The sequence below is a fragment of the Crotalus tigris genome, unplaced genomic scaffold (genome assembly GCF_016545835.1).
Source record: "Crotalus tigris isolate CLP2741 ecotype Arizona unplaced genomic scaffold, ASM1654583v1 scf7180000024337.5909745, whole genome shotgun sequence".
NCBI classification, from domain to species: Eukaryota; Metazoa; Chordata; class Lepidosauria; order Squamata; family Viperidae; genus Crotalus; species Crotalus tigris.
Genome location: NW_024100507.1, coordinates 4,354,984 through 4,379,318, shown reverse-complemented (window position 1 = coordinate 4,379,318; position 24,335 = coordinate 4,354,984). Strand labels below are relative to the sequence as shown.

General features: G+C 35.7%; 1 protein-coding gene across 1 annotated transcript in view; it reads right to left on the bottom strand.

Moving 5' to 3' along the window:
* Positions 1-5,605: 5,605 nt before the first annotated feature.
* PRKCA (protein kinase C alpha) overlaps positions 5,606-24,335 on the bottom strand; it is a 228,591-nt gene continuing 209,861 nt past the window's right edge. Inside the window, exons 10-17 of the mRNA XM_039325461.1 lie at positions 21,977-22,150; positions 20,816-20,907; positions 16,990-17,052; positions 15,852-15,990; positions 13,643-13,723; positions 12,351-12,458; positions 10,780-10,920; positions 5,606-8,568 (exon numbers count right to left, since the gene is read on the bottom strand). Of these exons, the coding sequence (XP_039181395.1) occupies positions 8,404-8,568; positions 10,780-10,920; positions 12,351-12,458; positions 13,643-13,723; positions 15,852-15,990; positions 16,990-17,052; positions 20,816-20,907; positions 21,977-22,150 (963 nt within the window). The 3' untranslated portion in view covers positions 5,606-8,403. The remainder of the gene's footprint in view (positions 8,569-10,779; positions 10,921-12,350; positions 12,459-13,642; positions 13,724-15,851; positions 15,991-16,989; positions 17,053-20,815; positions 20,908-21,976; positions 22,151-24,335) is intronic.

Genomic DNA, 24,335 nt, shown 5'->3' with positions numbered 1-24,335 from the left:
GGGACGCTGCAACCAACCTAAATAGAGGCCAGTTGCCAAGCATCTGAGTTTTGATTACCTGGCCACGGAGAAGCTGAAAGGGTCATAAGTGTGAAAAATGGCCATACTCCATTTTTTTCAGTGGCACTTTTAACGTTGAACGGTCACTAAATGAACTGTTGTAAGTTGAGGAGTACCTGTAACATTTTCATATCCCAAGAGACCTTTTAATGGCAGGCATTATAAGGTGGTATAAATGCCAAGCTTCACTGAAACAAACCATTTACTGATAAAGTGATAAAAACAATGAGCAGTATTAAATCACTGTCAATTTTAAATATTTCAGATACTGTAGTTTTGAGTTTGCTTCTTACGTTGCAAATAAACAATTGGGGGTGTTTTTAAGGGGGGGTTGAAAATAGTCGCAATGCAATTTGACACATTTTACAGATGCAATGACAGCTGTCACAACTAGTTAATATTCAGTATAATTTCATTCTTTCCCGCCCTCACCCTCCCAATTTCCAAATTGAAAATAAAATTTATCTCTAAAATAAGGTGTAAAGTTAGGTTCAGGACTCTTAAATGGATATGAACACACTTGACTCATGCAATATAAGCTTAGACTCACAAGCAGTCCATGCCAAATATGTTCTGTTAAGCACTTGAGTTTTGCTCCTACACATTCCTTCATTGGACAGATCCTTCTGGAGTAAAGAGGGAGCAAGAAAGAGTGGCAGAAAGGGATGGGATGATGCCCTAATTACATCAAAGTATTATTTTGGGCAACCTTCAAAAGTGTATTCTTACAAGATGTTCCATTGGTCTCATTTTGCAGACAAGTTTATTCCGAAGTCGAACCAATACTTTGTTCTGTGAAAAGATGCTTTCTAAACTGATGATACTGTATACAGTCTTGGCTCTTAAGTCAAGTAAAGATTGCTTTAATTCCACATACTGTTAAGCCAGACAGGAAAACCTATCTGCTATGTTGGTTGATCTATTTTAGTTTCTAGAAAGCTCACTGACAAAGCAGCAAAATGGAGGTTAAATACACACAGAACTTAAGCACTTGGGTGAGGAGAAGAGCTACTCTTTAATTAATTAGTTAATAGCTGAAAACAAAGCAAAGATATCAGAGTCCCTATAGATTGCTTTTGAGGGACTTAATTCAGGAGCTAAATTCTAGGAATTATAAAGCCCTGCTCTAACAAAGCCATCCTGAACCAGATACTTAGACAAAACCCAAGTCTGAAGGGTTCAAAAAGCAAATGTATAGGCCTAAATTAACTAGAGCAGGTCTAACTTAGAGGGCTAAGAGGAGGAGACATTAACCATGACTATTGCTTTGCAAGGACAAACTCTATGGCACCAATGATAAAGTGTCTCAATGCCAGTAATCTGGCATTCAGATTTAAAGAAAAGAAGTTAATAATAATGTAACTATTCCTACAAATTTAGCAGGAGGATACAGAAGCCCAAGCAGCCAAACTATTTTGGGATTGTGAAAGAGGTGTTTACAGTTACGCACCAGGTGAAGAAGGTAGTTAGGGAGATGTGGTTGTTTTTTCCTCTCTCAAAATATTAGAGCATATTATCAGCATCAATTGCTGATGGAGATGGAGGACAAAAAGAAAAGTCATCCCACAACACAAATTACAAGAATGGAATGTGGCAGAAGATATACCAACATACAACACTGATGTTTTGAAAAGGAGACTAGAAAAATTCATGAAGGGTGAGACTCTTAATGGTGTGTAAGCTCCTGGTAATGGAGTACTGTTTGGTCAATTCATTTTCATTTTTTTTAAAAAAGCAACATCTGCTCTGGGTTTACCATTCTGCTTAAGAAATTTTGTCAAATCCACATCCTGTGCCTTTTAAGAAAGAATACATGGCTTTAAAGTAATGTGGGACTGGCCAGTGACAAAAAAAAAATTGCAGTTCTGTTTAGCAGACATCTCTAAAGCAAATGAATATATTTATCTAAATAAATTTAACAATTATTTATGAATAATTTATGTTTAACGTAACGATTAGAACTATTGTTTTGTTTTGTTTTTATATATTGGAGTTAAAGTATTTAAAATTTTGTTTTTGAATGTATTTATAATTGTTTGATGTTTATTTAAGTTGTAAGGTTTTTTCTAGTTTTTATTAACCCTGTATTCAGCTCTGGGAAGGAGGGGGGAGGGTGATGGGGGGGAAGGGGGGGTGGGAGAGGGGGATTATTTTATTGTAAAACTGTAAAAATTTTCAATAAAAAAATAATAAATTTAACAAGGAATGCATTTGTGTTATCTAACAAAAGTAATTTCTCCTATCTTACTGAAAAATACACAGAGGCCTTAACATGGTTCTGTTGATTGTATTTTTTAAAGGTACATTATGGCTAAAATCGAAGTATTTGTTTAATGACCAAAGACTGCTTGATCTTATCAAGATCCTGTATTCATCCTTCATCTCTGATATGATAAGGCAGGACAGTTTACTGAAGTCTTCCCCAGGTCCAGGGAATAGGGAAGGATAATTTCTAGTTTTTTCTCAAATTATACTTGATTCAAAAATGTATTAAATAAGCCTGAACCATATTTACCAGGATCTGAAAAGGGGAACATTTGTGTTTTAAGCATAAGCATCTTTTTGATATAGACCTGGACTGTATGAGTTAACTGAATTATTAAATGATTGTAAATGGTCATTTTTTTTCACATTTTAGAATAATTCCGTAGGGCTAAATTATGCAAAATGAAAGGTTAGAATCGCCACAAAGATAAGCAACTCAGAGTATAGGTCAAAACTTTCCTGTGTTATTTTTCTCACTGATGTAAATTATGCTTTCCAGAAACTCTGGGGTTTGAAACTGCTTGTTTCTTTTAAAAGGAATCAATATCTCTGCACTGTTATTTAAGCTTTTAATGCTGAAGTTAACCTCTCACCTCCTTTATGGTGCTCCCATTTGGATCCAGAGAATGCCTTCAGATGTGAATTGCAGCAAGCTGGTTTCTTGTATGCCTATTTACGGTTCCCAAAATGTATTTCCAATATAGTCATTTTATTGGAAACAGGACAATCTCCTTTAGAGATCAGGGCTGTTGTGCTTGCTGAGAGGACCTATTTTTAGGATAGCCCCAGATTTATTTCCTTATCTCCCAGCAGAGGGCCACAATTTCTCCTAGCTCAGTGTTTCTCAACCTTGACAATTTTAAGGCATGTGGACTTCAACTCCCAGAATTCCACAGCCAGCATTGCTGGCTGTGGAATTCTGGGAGTTGAAGTCCACATGCCTTAAAATTGTCAAGGTTGAGAAACACTGTCTAAATTTGGAAGCCCAAGAAGCTATTGAATTGAGCAACCATCCACTGCTTCTCTACCTGAGCAAGGGATAATTCTGGGAATATTTCTCTTCCAAGCTACTGAGTTTATGCTCATTCATCATGCACCAAGCTCTTTTGGCATTTTTTCTGAAAAGATGTTTCACGCCAGTTTCTTATCTTAATAGACTGCTTGCAATTGATTTTCAAACCCTTGTTTGGCACAACTGAATGTATAGGTAGTCCTCAACTTATGACCACAACTGGGATCAGGATTTCCATTGCTCAGCAAGGCAGTTGTTAAGTGAGTCCTGCCCAACTTTACAATCTTTTTTGTCATAGTCGTTAAGTGAATCACTGCAATTAATGTGGCCATTACGCAAATCTGACTTTGCACATCTAGGAAGGTCACAAATGGCAATCACGTGACCCCAGGATGCTGCCACCATTACAAATACATGGTGATTGCCAAGTGGCAATCCATGGCTATTAGCACGAGGCAACAATGATTGTCTCATAGGATAGGGTTTATCTGGGTCACTGCACACACACACACACACACACACTCTCTCCTCCTCCCTCCGTGTGTGTGTGTGTGTGTGTGTGTGTGTGTGGTTTTGTTGCATTTATTTGTTTGCTTGTTTGCTATGAACTGTCAATTGAGGTAATTAAAAAGAAGATAACTCCATTTGTAGAGCTATTTTTCTCACAATGAACAGGGGACCAAAATATAATTCATAGCTTAAATTGTGTGTACCATTATTACTGTCTATGGTAAGTGCTACACATTTAAGTCCCTATGATCTTAAGAAGTGATTGGAAAAGGATTTGTCTGAAATGGTGTAAGGTCTCCTGTTTGAGCAGAGAAGACTCTGTTATTCTGTTTATTCTGACACAAGTACCTTCTTCAGCAACTTCTCATATTTGTTTATTTAATTTTAATAAATAAAATTTAAATTTAATTTCTCACGATCTAATACTTGGATAAGAACACGCAGGGTGTTGTCTGGTCTATTTGGTCTACTATTGCCAGCTTTAGGAGTTGGTTGTTTTCTAAAGTTAAAGAGTGACACTATTATCAGTGTTGGGATTCAAATACCTGAACATCCGGTTCTCTGTATGGATGCAGGCCTGGACCTCCAAGGCCTAAAATGGACTTACGGAAGTGACATCCACACACTTCCTGTGGGCCATTCTAAGCCTAAGTCCAGCCTCCCAGGCCTAGAATGGACTTCCAGAAGCAGTGTGGGTTCAACCGTTTCTCCGAACTCAACAAAATTTAGCTACCGGTTCTATTGAACTGCTGAGGACCGGCTGAATCCCACCACTGACTATTTCCCATCACTTGCAAAACAATTCTCTAACTGGAAATGAGGCAGATGATATCCTAGCCTTTTAATATGCAAATCAGGGCATTCTTCAATCATGGCCTTTCTTTTCTTTGCAGCCTTTTGAAAACTTTGTAGTGAGGAAGTTATGCTATCCAAATTGATAGGATTAGGGAAAAAAACCCCAATATGTTGGGATAAAATTAAACTGGTTTTAATTGACATTATTATTTTCCATGTGATATGTTCCAAATCTACATAATTTACATTTTTTGCAATAAATTATTCAGTAGTTGCAAATCTAAACTCCAGATTCTGAGAGTCTGCATCCTATGTCATAGTATCTCTTTTTTTGGTGAAGATACTAACAGACTTGAATAAAATTGCTCAAATATCAGATTTTACACAAGAGAATTTTGGCATTTTGTTTCTTTCACTGTGGAAATGTTACATAGAATGTTGGCACATACAAAGCAATCCACTAAAAGAGTTTGAAGCAACCTAGGCTTTCCTATAAACAAAATCCTTAGTTACTTGAAACAAAAGTTTTCTACTTAGGGTGTTCATGGTAATTTTTCATTTGTGTTCCCCCAAATATTATTACCATGATAGATGCATCTCTCCAATAAGAAAGTGAGTTTGAATAAAATGAAACTTTAAATGCCCAGTTTAGGGGCTGGTGGTGGATCTGTGCCCCAGGGGTTTTCCATTTGGTTCTGGCCAAGCCTAATGAAATTATACACTTAAAAAAGCAAAATGTGCACAACCTTTTATAAAACTGGCAATGTAACGAAAAATAGGCAAAGAAAAATAGATGTCAATTATGTTTTATCTAGTATGTTCAATCTTTTTATGTTTAATGACTGCTTTCTGTATATTGGTCATAGTTTTTAAACAACATTTATATTATTGCATTGTAAGTATAAATATTAATATTTCTTATATTTAAATATATTTATACTATTAAACAACAGCTAAATCTGCAGAGCTCTTACAGGCTGCTAGAAATTCCAATATTACAGCCACTTAACAACATGCATATCTCCTGCTTTAAGGTATTTGTTGGTACTATGGTTTTCACCAAGGTCACAGCTGCTTGGTTGATTCTCAGCTGAACTAGAGATATAGTGCATTTTTGCAGGCCTATTTATTTCTTTGTATCCATTTGGAACACAGGATATAAAAATTGGAATAAGATGTATGCCAATGACAGGAATATTTTTTACAAGGTGCAGCACAAAGCTTACAAAAAAACTATTACATGAAAAAAAATCCCATTATTTGTTTGGTGGGATGGCAGTGCCCTTGTTATTTTATTTATTATTTATTGAATTTGTATGGCTGCCTATCTCACAGAATGATCATAGGCGGTTCACCACATGGCATCTCAAACTAGCATCCTCAATTTTCCCAGGCAGCTCATGACTACAATTGTTTCCCAGCTTATATGGGGTTTATTTGGGGCTTAGGTTTAGGTTTAGGGTCACACAAATGTAGAGGAAAATACATGCTATCATGTGTGAGGACCTGGCTTATTTTGTCATGATTGCAGCCCTTTTGACGGCCTGTATTTAAAAAAAATAGCTTTCCTAATAAATCCTGAACATGCTGAAAAGTATGTCTCTATGTGTATTCTGTTCACATGTAGCTTCTTGTGCATGTTTTTCTATGCTAAAGATTCACAAACGAAAGACAAAAAACTAAGCATAAAACGACCCTTGCACAGATCCTTGGAGAAAATGAATATGTTCAGGAAAGCAAGAGTTTACTAAAGAGGATTTTCTCACATTTTAAAAATAATGAAAAAATAATCTTCAAATACAATTGGGAACCTTTTCTACTGAATTTTGTGGAATATTTTTCATCTTGGGAATGCATTTTTGTGTGGCCAAACTGATAAGCAGATGGGCTGTCCAGGAACTTACATCCACATATTTTGCCAGCTAAATGTACAGAAATCAAGAGGGAAAACATTACAAGAAAAAGCCTATCACATTTACATGCAAAAGAATTACAGGTCCACTATTTAATGATCTTTAAAATGGGTTAAATTCTAGTAAAATACGGGGGGGGGGAGTGTGAGGAGGTGAGGAAATGAAATAATTTATAAGCAGGGGAGTAAAATTCTACGAAACATCTGATTATAGCTCTAATATATTGCTTTCCTGCTTCAAAGTAATAGATATGCAGTAAGTGCCCAGTATCACCTTGAAAGAAAACCTCATAGTAATAATAAAAAGCAAAGGTATATATGGTTGTTCTCCAAATTTCCTGTTCAAGTTCTTGCATAACCCTCATACTGCTTTTTAAATGGCTTGAGATCAAATAATTGATTTAGAGACATGTTGCAAGTTCTTCAGAAAGAAATGGGGGGAATTGGCCCGGCATGCATCAGCAGCTCCTCATACTAGCTGGGGGTGGGTAAACTTTGCACATGCATGTGCATGGTGCTCACTGTGCTCAAAATCTCATTGCAGTTTAAGATGATTTAGCAGTAGAGCTACATAAAGATAAGCACAGAAGAGCACAGACTTCCCTAATCTATCAACAAGGTGCAGAACTTTAAAAATCCCAAACAAATCAAAATTGTAATTGAACATTAAGCTGTAGCTAAAAAGTTTCTCCCAAAGAACTTTCCCTCATATGGCACAGCTGTGTCTTATTAAAATATGTATTGTGTGTACCACAGGTGATACAATTACTCATAATATGGATTCACTTAATGCTGTTCATTAAACATGCAAAATTCATTGCATGATGCATATTCAAAAATGTATTCAACAGCTTGCAACAGCAGTTGAAGAAAACTTATTCCATGTTAGGTTTTCACTTTGATTTCTTTGATTCCATGTTATTCTAAACCAATCAGTTAAAATCTGAATATATAGTTTTTAGAAACATTCCTTAATGATTTCGGGCTTGACTCTGAATTCTACATCTCTATTAATTTACTGTACACTTTTTATATTCTATTCATGCAGTTTACTAAATAAATAAATATAAGTTGAAGAGTTAGGGATGTGTAGATTGACTTCCGAGCCCAGTTAAGAAATATTTAGGATAAAATATTAAAACTGGCTTTACAATAAACATGGTTAGAGATGTAAATTAAATAGCAAATTGGCACCCTGGATCATAATATAATCTCATGGAGATTAAAAATAATACATATATCAGTATTATGCAGTTTTACCTTGGAGCTAGTTCATCAGAGGCGCTAGTTAGTATTCATCGTATGCACATAATTTTTATTTTATACTGAAAACTTTATATTGAAAACTTATATGAAACCTCTACCTTGATCCAGTAATTTTAAAAGCTCTTATGGGCCTTGTTTGTTCATATGTTTGTTTTATCATAAACCTGGCCAACTGTAATATTGAAGAAAATTTTCTGGATTTCCCTTTATTACATCCCCCCCCCCCAGCCCCAGCCCCTTATTTTTCAGTCAACTTACATTTTCATCTCTTTTTTCCTTAACCCCACATGATAGTCTCAGATTCATAATTAACTGTTTAAGAAGAAGTTTTCAGAGGTACAGGAGATAGAGAAAAATAGTCAAAGTTATAAAAATGACAAAGGCTAGCAGTAATCTATAAGCATCAGTGATTCCTAGATAAATACACTGGGTGATCTTCTATGTCCACATGTTCCTCGGCATCTTCCCATCCTCCTTACCCCTACAATTCCCAGACCCAAATGGAATCAACAAGGCAAAGGTCTAAAAACTCCAGGGCTAAGGGCAATTTCTGGGGGGGGGAGCTTTCCTGAGTCTATTGTTTTCATACTTCACACTGTAACATGGGATGTACAAACTGCGGGTTGACATAGGAGAATCCCTCAAAATCTGTTTGGTCTATGTTAGAAATGACCAGCTGATCAGGTGGCGTTAATACTGGTTGTCCTCTGGTAAAGAATTTGTCGAAGTTTTCGGCGCCCTTGCCACACTGCAATTAAAAAAAAAAAAGAGAGAGAGAGATTTACAAATTGGAAAGCAACCTTAAGTAAACAGATGATAGATTACTTAAAAACTCTAATCTGCTCTGAGGATCATAGAGGGGAAGAACATTTTTTTGGTCTTGAATGAAAGGTCTTTAATAATATTCTTGGTAGTAAAAGTCACAACTGTCTTGGGTATTATATACAGGTGGATGAAAACTAAACCTGGTGACTGGGAATATGAAAAAAAAGAATTCTTGTGCTGACTAGGCTACCTGGTCCAACAATGGTGATCATATTTAGACTTCATATGCAATATTTTTATTTGCAAATTACATATCTTTATTTGATTGTACATCTAGGACCTAGTTATGTGCACAAAATATTTATATTATAGAATTTCTGCATTCCAATTATTACATATTTGGGAATACTGTTACCAGTCAGAAACATTCCAGCCTGGTGAACCATGGGAAGTCTGTACAGATTGGGGTGATATATTAAACAAAGTGAGATGAAATGGAATGGGTGGTAGAAATGTTTCCTGATTGGTTAGACTCTTCCCATATAGGAAAATGACTTCAACAGAAATGTTTCAAGATGTATTATCATTTAGGTTAAATCAAATCCCACTGTATTAAAAACATGCAATGCCATAATTTTGAAATCCTTTAAAAATTAATTTCACAGGCTTTCTGTTTCATGTTACTGATCTGTGTGGGGAGATTTACATACTGACTGTGCTCTCCCCCAGGTCATTCTTGCTCTAATATTCCAACATTCCAACAGGAACCCTGGCATTCAGAGGACAATATTCCCCTTATACATGAAATGGTAACTGCTGTTGCTCACAGCTGTCTTGCAGGGAGTATTGCCACGAACACATTCATTTTTCTGCCAAATGCACACTCTTAATTTCTGGTTGCAGCAATCAACTGAAAAATGGTTCGAATAATATATACTATGGATTTTTTTGTTGTGTTTTCAAAGGACAAACTACTTCATAGCAATCAAAAAAGGTTTTAACATGATGGGAATTATTGTTCAATTCCAGCCCACGTACTAAAAATAAATTCTTTACAGATTACTTCTTTCACATCCCCAGTTTATTCTGTTCCATTTTTTAAAAAATGGTACTACATCTCCTCCCAACATTTTTAAAAGCCCGTCTTGGTACAAAATGTAATTCAAGATCTTCTCTGTTGCCCACACTAAAGCAGAAAAAAACAGCCTTAAGTACCTAGTGATTGTATGAAAAATAATTCAATCAAACTCTTCAAAAGTACAAGTGCTACTTAATTTTAGAAATATATTACTACTGGTACTTTATGTCAATGTGGGATTTTTTTTTTTGACATGTTAAATCATATATATTTCAACAGAAAAAGAATAACTACTGGGAAAGGAAAAAATGAATTCAAGAGCTACCATTTAACAGTGACAGATTTTTGAGAAAGTGGGAAACATCACCCAAACTACACTTTCTGAACTATGAAGTTTCCTCTTACACTTCCAGCCATCTGGGAATCCAATAAGACAGGTCTTTTAGGATAATGACTTCAAGATGATCTCACTCGGGAAATAAAAAAAGGATGACTACATACAAATGGATTAGAAGGCACCCATTAATTCCACTAACTGATATGGAATATATCCCCATGCTTAAAAGAGTAAGATATTATTAAAGAATAATCTTAGCTCTAGAAAGGGCCAATGTACAGTTAAGTATTAATCCCATGGAATAGCAGTCTTCCAATTCCACAAGAAAGGGGGATGTCAACCTATTTTCCAAAGCACTTGAAGGCAAAACAAGAAGCAATGGATGGAAACTAATCAAGGAGAGAACCAACTTAGAACTAAGAAGAAATTTCCTGACAGTGAGAAAAATTAATCAGTGGAATGACTTGCCTCAGGAAATTGTGGATGCTCCAGCACTGGAAGTTTTTAAGAAGACATTGGACCACCATTTGTCTGAAGTGGTATAGGGTCTCCTGTTTGAGCAGCGGTTTGGACTAGAAGATCTCCAAGGTCCCTTTCAATTCTGTTATTCTTTTTTTCTGATAGATTTTTACACACCCATTGTCCCCTGATTTTACCACAGCTTTCTGACTGATAAAGAAATATCTAAATAAAATATCTACATAAAATAAAACTTGGCTTTTGTTATGAGACCATAAACACCAAATGCTGAAAGAAACATTACTGTCCATCTTATTTACCACTTTCGGTTTGAATGGAGGCTGGATGTCTCTGTTTTCCAGTCTGTCCCAATCAATTCTCCTAAAGAAGGCATGTTCCCTAATGTCTCTCTCTCCTTCGGGCCCACAGCCAAGACGTTTGCCAGGGTGTTTAGTCATTAACTGGAAACCAAACATATAAAGTTGCAATGAGATTTTTCAGAATGAGAGGAGCAGCACACAATCAAGTAATCTTTTCCTTAATATCTGCTGCTGTTAATCCTAAATGTCATACTGTATTCCTAAATTCCAAATTGGTTGCTGTTTTGTCTAAATACAGATGAAAGGCAGATTTTTCCACTATGGTAGAAATTCAATTTTTGTTAATGTCAACAAGCAAAAAAAAAAAAAAGGAGAGAGAGAGAGAGAGAGATTTGAAGAAAGAACAGATACGTTTTTGAACCCAGAATTACTAAGTACTATCACTTAAAAATGTTCACTTGATTAGACAATGGTAGCTGAAAAAAGTACTTATTAAGATATATATTTATAGATCTCTTTCTTCCCACTGTTATACAAAAATAGATGTCCTTCTTAGATATAAAAACAATTTTCTTCTTCCATCAAGAATTAAATAGGTAGCATTTTTAAAAAATCTATATTTAAATATAAAAAAACCCAACTGACCACAAAAAAGGTTGAGAAAGTGTATTTTTTAAATTTTTGAATGAAAATTTTTATTTTTTAAATTCATTCTAAAAACATGAGCTTCAGTTATTGTAACAACAAGGAAAAGAGGAATATAGCTATCTACAGAGCAAATCATGAAAACTATGCAGGCCATCTAACATTTAAAAAAGCTTTACATAGGGAGGAATACATTTTATTAACTATTTTGATTATATAAAAGTGAGCCCTAGTGACAAATATTTTAAAAAACCCAGATACGTTAGGCCAATTCTCTTATAACAGTGCTTAATAAAATATCTAAATTTATTTTACCACATAGTAACTGATGAATGCTTAATATTGTCATCATAAATTTATATGACTCAAAATAAATACAGTAACATCTCAGATCAGTGAACCTTACAAGCGTCCTGGATATCAACGCTCAAGCGGTCATTAAATCCCTAAAATGGTTGGCCAAGAATAAAAAGACATTCCAATTAGAAAAAAAATACTTAATAATGGTCTGGCGCACAGCCAACAAGAGAGCAGAATTTGAGTTCCTGGATTCTACAGTAAAATATGGGTGATTTCACTCAATACTGCACTCAGAAATGAAACGCATATATGTTGCCTTAAACAGACAATCATATTTCCCATCTCAGGTCCAGTATTTAGCGCTTCTAATTGAGAGGACAGCTCTTTGGGACCCCACTTTCAAATTATCTTATTTCCTTCAGGGTATAAATAGACTACCAACTTCAAAACTAAAGCCATCTAATGGATTAGGATTAATTGCAGAGATGATAAATGCATTTGAATATTTTACTTTTTTTGCAAGTTAATACATTGTATCTATTTTGTTTTATTATGTCAGTACCATATTATGAATTGATATGGTTGTTAGACTGCAGTGATCAACAGAATGAACAATAGAACCTTACCCCTTTGCAGATGGACACGGCTTCTTTGGACATTGCCTTGGGATAGGAAACATTATGTTCCATTATTGACTGAAAGAGTTCATCTTCATCCTCCCCATCAAATGGAGGCTGTTCAAAGAAAGCAAAGTTGACAGGACATTCAAAAATGAATGCCTACCCTGAGCATTTATTCAAAGGCAGATTATTATTTCCTGCTGCCTCAGACTACCCTTTGATCAAATTAACTGGGGAAGCTAGGAGTTTGGGGAAAGGATGGATAACATCCTGTTGAGTTGTAGGACAGAGTCTTTCCTTTTTTGGGGGTGGGAATGGAAGAGACAATGTTTTATGCTATTTCAAAGCTTTAGGTTGGCAGTCCAACCAAGTGTGCTGGCCTCATATCTGATGCCCTGACTGTTGGGAAATGATGGTCTCCTTGCTGCTTAGCTTCTAGGATCCCTGGATGACATTACCTGGAATTTTGGAATCCAGTGTCACCACGATGCTGTGTTCTGACTCTCTCAATCTCAATCTAAAGAAGCTGTTCAAGTTTTTAAAAGGAGCTGTTGACTATGCGGTCACTATATGAAGGGAGAGCAATTGAAACATTGTCTGTTTTGGGGTATAATTCAAAGCGCAGACTCCACAAATGAAGCCTATCACTGATTCTTCTACTGATAGACAGTTTGCAACTAATATGGCTTGTTTATTTTTAATTAATGTGTGATGTGCTAATGTGTGGCTTATATGAATAAATCATACTTCAGTATTTGACAATATTTGAAAATATAATTTGAAAACAATATATGAATAAAGTAATATAGTTGGATTTCTGGCTTTTGTCTGCATGATCCTCAATCTGAAGAATTGCAAGACAAAGAGTAGCTAAAGAAGGAAAACAAGTCAGGAGTTGGCCAACAAATTAAACATTATTTATCTGGTTCATCTACAACAGAGGTCTCCAAACTTGGCAACTTTAAAATCTTGTGGATTTTAATTCCCACAACTCCCCACCAGCAGAAATCCACAAGTCTTAAAATTGTCAAGTTTGGAGACACCTGATCGTCAAGACTGACTTGTTCAACATCATATTTTAAGACAAAATATTATTTAGATGATGCATGGACATAGCCATTGTTTGCATTGTATCACTGAAATCTTGCAGTTTCAATTTCCAGAGAATATTCAATTGGTCTGTTAATTTGAAATGTAGCTATTAATCTTTATTTTTAATGTGTCTTATTTTGTCTTTCATTCCTAACTCATTTAATTGTTTAAGGCTTACATCATGAAATGGACCTAGCCATTCTTACCTGACCAGCCAGCATCTCATATAAAAGTACTCCGTAGGCCCACCAGTCCACTGTCTTCCCATATGGTTGATAGGCAATAATCTGTTAATTCCAATAAAAAGATTTAGTAATGTATCTTGAAAATATGTTTTTGAAAAAGATACAACATAAATCTAAGTATACCACTATAAAAAACAACTATACTAATAGCACAGTGCATTAAAGTGAACCTTTTTTAATGCTTTAATATCTGAAATCATGGATATTTTTATACTATAAAGTACTATATCTGGTAGTATTTAAGCTTAATTGTTTTAAGGAAAACAGATTTCCTGAACTAGCCTAGCCAATTAAACTTGAGGGAGTAGATTTGCCCCAAGAGCCCTGGATTTGTTTGGCATTATTCTATTCTTCACTATTATGTGTATCCTTGTTTATTTGTTTCCTTTTGGTTTGGTTATGAATGCCGCCCCAAACCCTTTGGGACCAGGGTGGATTATACAAGCTGTAAAATAAACAAACAAACAAGCAAATTCATTACAGGTAGTCCTCGATTTACAACCATCCATTTAGTGACTATTTGAAGTTACAACAGTACTGAAAAAAGTGACTTATGACCCCCCCATGGTCACGTGATCAAAATTCGGCCATTTAGTGATTGGTTCATATTTATGACGGTTGCAGTCTCTGGGGGGGATGTCATGTGATCACCTTTTGTGACCATCTGACAAGCAAAGTCAATGGGGAAGCCAGATTCACTTAACAATCATGTTGCTAACATTACAACTGCAGTAATTCACTTAACAACCGTGGTAAAGAAGGTCATAAAATGGGGCAAAATTAATTTAACGACTGTATTGCTTAACAACGGAAATGTTGGGCTCAATTGTGGTTGTACATCAAAGGCTACCTGTACTGTATAAGAAGTAGACCAGGGATTTTTCCACAATGTAGTTTTGATAAAATGCTCATTTGAGGCACAGGTTTCAGTGGAAATTTATAGGTATAATCAGAAAATCAGTTTCTGAGTTTTATCAAAAATATTACTAAAATGCTCATTACAAAAGAAGAAATAAAGATCCAGAATGGCAGAATATCACAATTTAATATTAATATTTAGCTACTATCTTTTCTGAGACTCCAAAAAGGCTTTAAAAATATGATAGTTTGCACATTTTAAGTGAATTTTCATTTATATTTTAATTTGAAATATACACAAATGCAAAATAGCGGTAACTAATTCATAAAAGGGAATAATAGGTGCTATTCAAGACACTAATTTCAAGAACATTATTTCAAAACATGAGCCACTGGAAAAATGATTTATTCTCTTTCTAAAGAGAATAAAGAGAAACAGAATGAAAATCTAAGATGAAAGAAGAAGGATTTTCCATTTTTTGGCTTCACAATATTGAAAGCATTATAGCAATATAATGATGCATTTAAAACGAATCATGATGTGGATTTACTTCCTTCTAAAAAATGAACCAGTCCTGGCTAACACTAATTCAAGATACAATGAGATGAGGTCAGATTTCACCCTGGGATCTTAGTCACTGTGGGGTTCTTGGTGCTCTCTGAGCCTGGTTGGGTTTTTTTTTTTGCAGGCATTTCATTAGCCAGCTAGGTAACAACATCAGTGCTAGAAGGGAGTTACCTAGTTGGGCAATGAAATGTCTGCAAGAAAACAACCAAGCCCAGAGCGCACCAAAGACCTCACAGTTCAATTCTGAGCAATAGCTATTCTCTTCTATCTATAGTCATTATGGTTAAATATTTCCTTTGTCACAAACCTGGGCATAAGCATTAAGTACAAAGTGTGATGAGAAAAAAATGATGAAATTTTCATCATGATGCAAACTGTAGCCTTTCATATTTTAATGCATCCTTATGTTACATACAAGTATGTAAGCCAGAGGCTTGAACTGTAATATCACAGTATAGATTTCCTCATAAAGTGCCACCAACTTTCCCCCCCACCTACGCCCAGAGACACCTTAAGAGATAATGTAGAGTGATAGTCATTTTATCCACTTCCCCATCATTTTTCCTTACTAACTGGAGAGCAGCAGGAAACCTGAGTAAGTTAATCAACATTTATCATCTTTCTCATTTCCTTCATCAAATAAACAATCGTGTCAGAAAATCTAGCACTGATTGATTGTTCAAAAGTACATTATCTTCTGGAAGAATTATGGGCATGGTACATAATATCTCAACCAACAAATACCTCTGGTGCAATATAATCTGGAGTCCCACAGAAGGTCCTTGTTGTCACTGCATCACTCATATTCTCCTTGCACATGCCAAAGTCTGCAATCTTAATATGTCCTTCAGAATCTAACATTACATTATCTAATTTCAGATCTCTATGAAAAATCACAACAATTAAGAAAGTTAAGCATCAGTTGTCAGAAATGCTTGTGGCAGTCTCATTGCAAGAAATAACTTAGAATTAGGGTAACACAAAGACCATGTTTTCCTTTGCAAACCTGATGATCTACTGAGAAGGCTATGGACAACTTATTTATAGGTGCCAAGAGAAATGATTGGAGGGCACAATGGAGCATGTTGCCACTGTGTTGCTTATATAACTATACAAATCCAACTGTGTCTCTTAAATACCCCTGTACTATACTATATATAAATAGGGACCAAACCCCACACTCACTTGTAATGATGATGTTACCTAGTTGGGTAATGAAGTGTCTGCACGAAAACAGCCAAGCTCAGAGAGCACCAAAGACTCCAGAGTTCAACCCTGAGCTACATATATTCTCTTATATTGTATGTCTTAAATACATACCACTCTCTCCTCCTATCGAGATATATTGGGCAAGTCCTTCAGTGAAGTCAGATTTGGGATTGAATGGACAGGCTTTGGGGTCCAAACACCTATAAAATTTACTTCATGGTCAAGCATACTAGTCCATGAAGATAAATTGCCTTCATTTTGCTATTGCTCATTTTATCTGCAAGGCTGATGCTTTTGGATATTTCACTTCTGCATCTCTTGTGATGATATTTTATTTAAATGTATAAAATACAACTCAAATCTAACTTGATTGCTGTACTTTATGAGATCTATTGAGAGCAATAAACGACGTGAGTACATTTTTTTGTCTTATTATGCTTATACAAAAAGCCTTTTATATGTTTTGCAAATCTTATAGTACTGAAGACTTCTGTTAGTGCACCAAGTTGAATAAGCAACTGTGAATAAAAATAAATATGTTTAATATGTTCTGTTATTTGGGAAAATAATTGTTCCCAGTTCAGTGCTTTCTTCCCCCAATTTTGCCCACAAACATTTCTTTTTTTATAATCGGTGATAAATTTGTGTTGTTACACACAGCTGCTCTACTTACCGATAAACGATTCCTTTCTTATGGAGAAAAAAAAGACCCACTGAGATTTCTGCTGCATAGAATCTGAAAAGTAAAAGACTCGAGTTAATCAAAAGAACTTCACCTGTATATACAAGATCTGAATAATTTACGATCATCCATTCAGAAAAGTTCCTTCATGCCATTGGACTTCATAGAGTAGGGTTGTGTGGACTGGTCTTTTCCTCTCCAACAAGTTCCCACTTGTAGATTTTGACACACTATAAAATTTGGAGGCTATTGCACCATTCGCCTTGCATGATTATAACATCTGGATTGCCCTGGATTCTAGGTTGCAAAGAAAACTTTCCCAAAGAGATCAGGCCCCTGATGTAAATATTCACATTGCAGTATGTGGAGGAAAACATGCATACCTCCACAGTCATCTCACTGGGCAAAAGCAAGGATGCTTACACAGGATTATGGGTCGAGATTAACACAATGGCTGAAAGTCACAGGAGATTCCATTAATGCTATGACTCGATGTCCTGTTATTTACAAGAGAATAGAATAGAATACATTATTTGGCCAAGTGTGATTAGACACAAGGAATTTGGACAAATGAGGACAAATGCTTAGATGCCTAATCCTAACCACAATAAAATCTTAAATTCAAAATCTAAAATCATATAGTAATGTGTTCTACAAAGAACAGAGTGAATATGTTTTGCTACAACCAGCCCAAATCAGTCTCCTGAGCAACTTCAGGCAGGTTATATTTCCTTTTCATTCTGAATTTTGGAAGGTTCCAACATATTCAATACTATACTTTGAAGCATCCCAAAGGTGCTTTTTCAAGAGGCAACTGGACTTTGTTTTTCTTTGAAGACATTTCGCTTCTCATCCAAGAAGCTTCTTCAGCTCTAACTGGAGGGGGGGGGAATGGATTTATATTCCTTGCAGATAGTTTGTCATTTGCATTCTTTTAGTGAGTCGTTGATGCCACCTGGAGGTTTGTATGTGTCCTCAGGGTCACCTGAATAGTGCAAATGGGTATGGAGCCTGCTTGGAACTGTTGAAAGGACTGTGTTGTGGAGCTGTGCTTTCTGCAGGATGTTTTCTGCCCTGGGTCCCTTCATTGCTGAACACAGGCGCAAGCTCTATATTGTCTGCATCTCAAACTGAAGAGCAAATGGTTCCTGTAATCCAGAAAAATTGCAGACTACAGGAACCATTTGCGCTTCAGTTTGAGATGCAGACAACACAGACTCATCACCAACAGCCTGCACCTACATCTCCAAAGACATGTACTTTGAGACAGTGATTATCCCATTCTTCCTCTATCCTAATTTCATGGCTTCTCAGCAAGCAAGAGGAACAAGTCTTCTGCATCCTAAAGGTCTTGATAGCAATAGCACTTAGACTTATATACCACTTCCCAGTGATTTACAGAGCGGTTTACAGAGTCAGCCTATTGCCCCCAACAATCTGGGTTCTCATTTTACCGACCTCGGAAGGATGGAAGGCTGAGTCAACCTTGAGCTGGTCAGGATTGAACTCCCGGCAGTAGAATGCAAAGTTAGTCTGCAATACAGAATTCTAACCACTGCGCCACCACGGCTCCTTGATGCAATATCAGTGCCTTCTGAAGCAAGCTCTAACCCTAGAAATTTCTAAAAGAGAGCCCAAGGAGTTCAGAATTGCTAAATAAATAAATAATTTATTTTATTTGGCAAGGAAAAAAAGTCAGAATTAGATTGAAAATGCTACAAGAAGCTAAAGAAAACAGGATTTGGGCTGCCAAATATGGGTTTTATACTATCAAGCATCTGTATTAACATGGTTAAAAGAATGGATAACCCTTAGACATAAAAGATTACTATATCTAGAAGGGCATGACCTACAACTTGGATGGCATGTCTCCCTATGGCATGGGAAGAATAAAATACAAAGATACTTTCAAAACCACTATATAAAACACACACTTCTTTTAGAATGGGAAAAGGTAAAAGCGAAAATTTATATGAAAATACCTGGATGGCTTCCAACAATGGAAGTGTTTGTTCACCCAAACCAATTAACCATGAGAAAATTGTGACATAAAGACAATTTTGAATATTGAAGGGAAACTAAAATCTAGACAAGAACTGGAAGAACAGAGCATTGATCTATCATGGTGGTTATACCTGTAAATTCAAACGAGATATGAAAAAAATGCTAAAACATCTGTTTTTTATAAAAAACCAACAGAATTTGACCAGATCTCATTGGCATCAGATGAAAAATTGTTTAAGAAACTGAATAAGTATATGTTAAGTTTAAAGATGGAAGAGGAACAAGTTAAAGAAACATGGGTAAAAAACCTTGGGCATAGAGTTAGAAAACTGGCAATGCCTTTGGGAAAGAAACTCTAAAATAACAAAGGCGATGGCTTACAAAGAAAACCTGTATAAAATATTTTACAGATGGCACTTACCACCAGTGAGGTTAGCAAAAATGTTTAAAAATATGTCTAACAATTGTTGGAAATGTAGACAAAAAACAGGCACATATTATCGTCTTTGGTGCACATGCCCTAAAGCCAAAAGATTCTGGTCAAGAATACATACGTGGATAGAGAAAATGATAAAAAACATGTAGATTTTAAGCCAGAATTATTTTTGTTAGGTATAATTGTAGAAAATTATGAGAAAGAATGTGTATATTTAATGTTACATGTATTAACTGCAGTGAGAATTGTATTTGCTCAACTTTGGAAAGATGAAGAACTACCAGCGGAGGAAGAGAAAATCAAGAAAACTTTGGACTGTGCATAAATAGACAGACTTATATCAAAAATGAAAGAGAAAGAAGATTCAGAATACTTCAGAACATGGGATTCATTTTTATCAATGGCTAGAAAAATGAGGTAGAGAGAAAGGAGTTTAACATATATTAGTAAATATTGGGACCCAGACAACATGTTGCTTGATGGTTCCTTGAACCACAACTTTGTTTGTTCCCCTCTTCTTATGGCTAGTTACTAAGAACACCTCCAAAGAAGGCTTATAACTTTTTTTCTCCTCCTCTATGACAAGGTATTAATATCAGGCAAGAACTGTGATATATTAGTTTGTTTTTAGACAATCTGAATTGAAGACCATGTAGTGTCACAATCAGCTTGTTTTTAAAATGCTTATGATTCACACTAAACCAGTGGTTCTCAACCTTTTTAATGCCGTGACCCCCAACCGGTCATAAGTCGAGGACTACTCAACCGGTCGTAAGTCGAGGACTACTCAACTGGTGCAGCACCGTTTGCAGAACGGGACTTTTGGCAGGCTCAGCAGGGCAGAGACAGCCTGGACAATTCCTATTGGCTTTTGAAAGCCAATAGAATTAGACTCTATTCAAGAGAGTCTATTCTATTGGCTTTCAAAAGCCAATAGAATAAAAGGGAGTAGCACAGCTAAGGAAAAGGGGGAAAAAATGGCGGACTGCGTTGTTTGGCGACCCCCGTGAAATGGTCGTTCGACCCCAAATGGGGTCCCGACCCACAGGTTGAGAACCACTGCACTAAACCTTATTTGCTCTATGATTCACACATAATACAATATTATAAGAAATTCAGCTCCTTTCAAAAAGTTTAGTTGATTAACTGTATGAAATTAATAGAGACCATACTAACTATGAATTTAATTCTTCTGAATACCGTAGTTTTAAGTCTATGCAATACTGATGAGTTTTTGAAGCCAGCCTTCCTGTACAGAAATGTCAATTACACAAAAAACTAGAAAATATAAGTAAGGTGGGGAATGGAAAGATACATCTGCTAAAGCAGAGTATCTTATGACAAATTCAATATGAAATCAACAGAAAATGCACTTACACTGCTTGGGGCTCCTTAAATCTTCCTACTTGCTGAATGTGATACATGAGGTCACCACCATTCACATACTCCATAACAAAGTACAGGCGATCCTAGCAGACAATGTGAAACCAACAAATAGGTCAGGCAGCGGACCTGTCACTCAGGAATGGTCAGTACAGAAAATTGGGGAAAGAGTCTTAAGTGCATCTGCACAATTAGGACAGAGCCACACGAATTATCAGATATTAAAAGCAATTATGTATTGATCTAATTAGATTAACTTTAAAATTATGTTCTGTATTCAGATGCATAATTTGATCTTCTTTCTTTTTATACCAACAATTATCATTACTACATCATGAGGTGGATTTCTCCCACCCCAGTTTTTAAAACATGAATAAATCAAATTGCTTAATTCTGTATGTCCCATTTCTTTCTTTAAATACTGGTTACCAATGGAAGCAATTTACATTCGAAGAACTTTGCTTTCTAGGATGCGATTCCAGCATCCTCCTTTAAAGAACTTATGGCCAATTTAAATGTCATGAATGCAAGTAATATGCATTCTGTTTGTTCCCTCTGTTAAGCTGCCATTTTCTTTCCACTATTAAGAAATGCAAACCATAGCTTTCAAGAATGAGGGCAGATGTTAAGCTGTGCAACTCCTCCTTCCCATTCTCTTTCCCCCAAGGCAGACTCCCTTGCATTCCTTTGTATGTAGCAAAATAAAATAATAGAATAAAATAAAATAATGTTAGGATATTGAATTTAGTAGCTGGAACAGTAAAGTACAATAGACCAGAACACACAGTTGTAGCTGATTAGTTAGAGAGTGCTGACTCATACATGAGGCAATCTACGCTATGATTGGTTGCTGTAAGTATAAAGGGGGAGTTTCCCTTTTTTCTTCTGAGTGTTCTGTATACTGTTTAATTTACCTCATGATGTTCCTTGTGTTGTTTCTTTCCATCCATCATCTACTGGCAGATATTCAAAAGAAATGCTCTCTAACCAACCTATGGTTTTCCATTCCTTTCTGCTGATATATAAATACATCAGCTGACATTTATCACCCTACCCCCACCTCATTTTCACTCACACAGTTCAAAAACTATGATGTTAGTACAGCAAACGCTGTGTGTGAGAAATCACAGCACAAGAAGATGTATGAACACCTACCACAGTCTGGAAGCAAGAGTGAAGCTGCGTTAAGAAAGGAGGCTTGTCCATCAAAGCTAGAACTCGTTTTTCAACCATGGTACACTCTACATCATCATCTTGAATCACCACATCTTTTTTCAATATTTTGACTGCATACAATTCTTCTGTTCCCTTTCGTTCTGAGAGCATCACCTGGGCAAATATAAAGAGAAGGTGAATATTTTGCTGACTACAGACTACGAGTAATTTCCATTCAGAAATATGGAAAAGCATTTCTAGTAATTTAGTTTCCTACATACATTCATTAACTTGCAGTCTAAGAAATCTGTTTTATTTTTTCAATGTAGCTCTCCCATTTCTTACATAAAAACTACTGAAGACTACCTATTCCAGAAGTTCATAAAAGGATGAATAAGGCCCTAAAATCTCTTCCTCCATGTGGATCCTAATCACCACCTAGTTTTTAGAGAATTTTTGGGAGATAAAATAGCACAAGAAATGCTTAGTATGTCACTGGAGATGAAGAACAATGCTGACGGAATATTGGTCTAAAAGCCTCTGAAAAGGATTACAAAGTGACAATAAAAGCAGCAAAATGCAACTATTTCTCCACTCTTATTGTGTCGGTGGATTGTTGTCCAGTGCCTCTCCTAGGAAAAGATTGGTTAGAATAGCATCTGAAGGATTGCTGTGAGGACTATTTGAGGCATCTCAAGAAAAAGTTTCTTGGATTCATCCTGGGTTGGATTACAGCCGTTCAGATGCAGTTAAGTGAGATATGGATCCATCAAGGTTATTTGGAAAGGATCTGTGCCTGATGGCCCTGAGAAAATAAAGGGCAGCCCACATCCATGTTAGAATCCTGACTCGTCAAAGCTTCCTAGGAAATGATTTGTAGGTGGGTTCAACCAGTGGTGAGAGAGAAGTAGTTCTGCCTTCAGTTAAGGAATCGTTGCTAGACCATACAGTGTTGGATAATTTTTTATCTGTCTCCAACCTTTTCTTTCTGGAGAAGATGGTGGAGAAGGTGGTCACCCTGAAGCTTCAGAGAACTCTGGAAAAAGTGGAATGTATGGACCACTTCAATCTAGTAGAAGAGAATGTTGCACTAAGGTGGCATTGATTGCACTTTTTGATGACCTGCATCTGGTTCAGAACAGGGGGCTATAGGGGGAAGGAATGCGGAAAATGATTTCCCTCTAACCTTTCGGGAAACGCCTTTGTGCCCAAGAAAAAATGGGGAGGGGGAAGATGGAGGCAAATTAGAAATGCATTGCAAAACAAAAACCCGGGGGGAGGCTCCATCCATCCTCCCTTCTCTCTTTATTGCACCCCTTTTAGAAAATCCCTTTTATTTGCAGCAATACCATTGATCATGGTATGCTTTTATTTTATTTTTTATTAAAAGTTTTTTGAAATTTTACAGAAGAAAAAAATTCCCCTCCCCAGACCCTCCCAACCCACCCCAACCCTCCCCCAACCTTCCCAGAGCTGAATACAGGCTTAATTAAAACTTAAAGGAAAAAATTTTAAACACATGTAAACCATAAGCAATTAATTACAATAATTAAACAAATTATAAAATACTTTAAGACCAATATATAAAAAACAAAAAAAAATCTATATCTATCTAGAGTTTTCATTCAATCTCCATAATATCATACTTATATTATATAAAACCTATCCCTCTTTCTTTGTCATCAAACTCAAACATACACATATAAACATTAATTATACCATTAAAACAGAATATTATTTTAAATACTCCTTAAATTATTAAACTTAAACTTCTTATCTAGAATTTTCATTCAATCTCCATAATCTTCTCTCCCCTTTATAAATTATTCAGAAAAAAAACCTAAACATTTTCTAATGTCATACTTATATTATTTAAAGTTTATCCATCATTCTTTATAAACACCCTCAAAAACACACATATAAACATTATTTATAACATTAAAATTCCCTTATACATATTTAAAACAAAGTATTCCTTTAAATGCTCCTTAGATAACTAAACATACACTACCTATCTAAAAATTCCCTTATACATATTTAAAACAAAATATTCCTTTAAATGCTCCTTAGATATCTAAACATGCACTACCTATCTAAATTTTTCATTCAATCTCCATAATATCATACTTATATTATATAAAATCTAATCTATCCCTCTTTCTTTATCATCAAACACAAAAATAAACATATAAACGTTAGTTATACCATTAAAACAAAATACTCTTTTGAATACTCCTTAAATTACTAAACTTAAACTTCTTATCTAAAATTTTCATTCGATCTCCATAATCTTCTCTCCTCTTTACCAATAACCAATTCCATCCACAGTGAACTATAATCTATCAATAACCTGAAAACA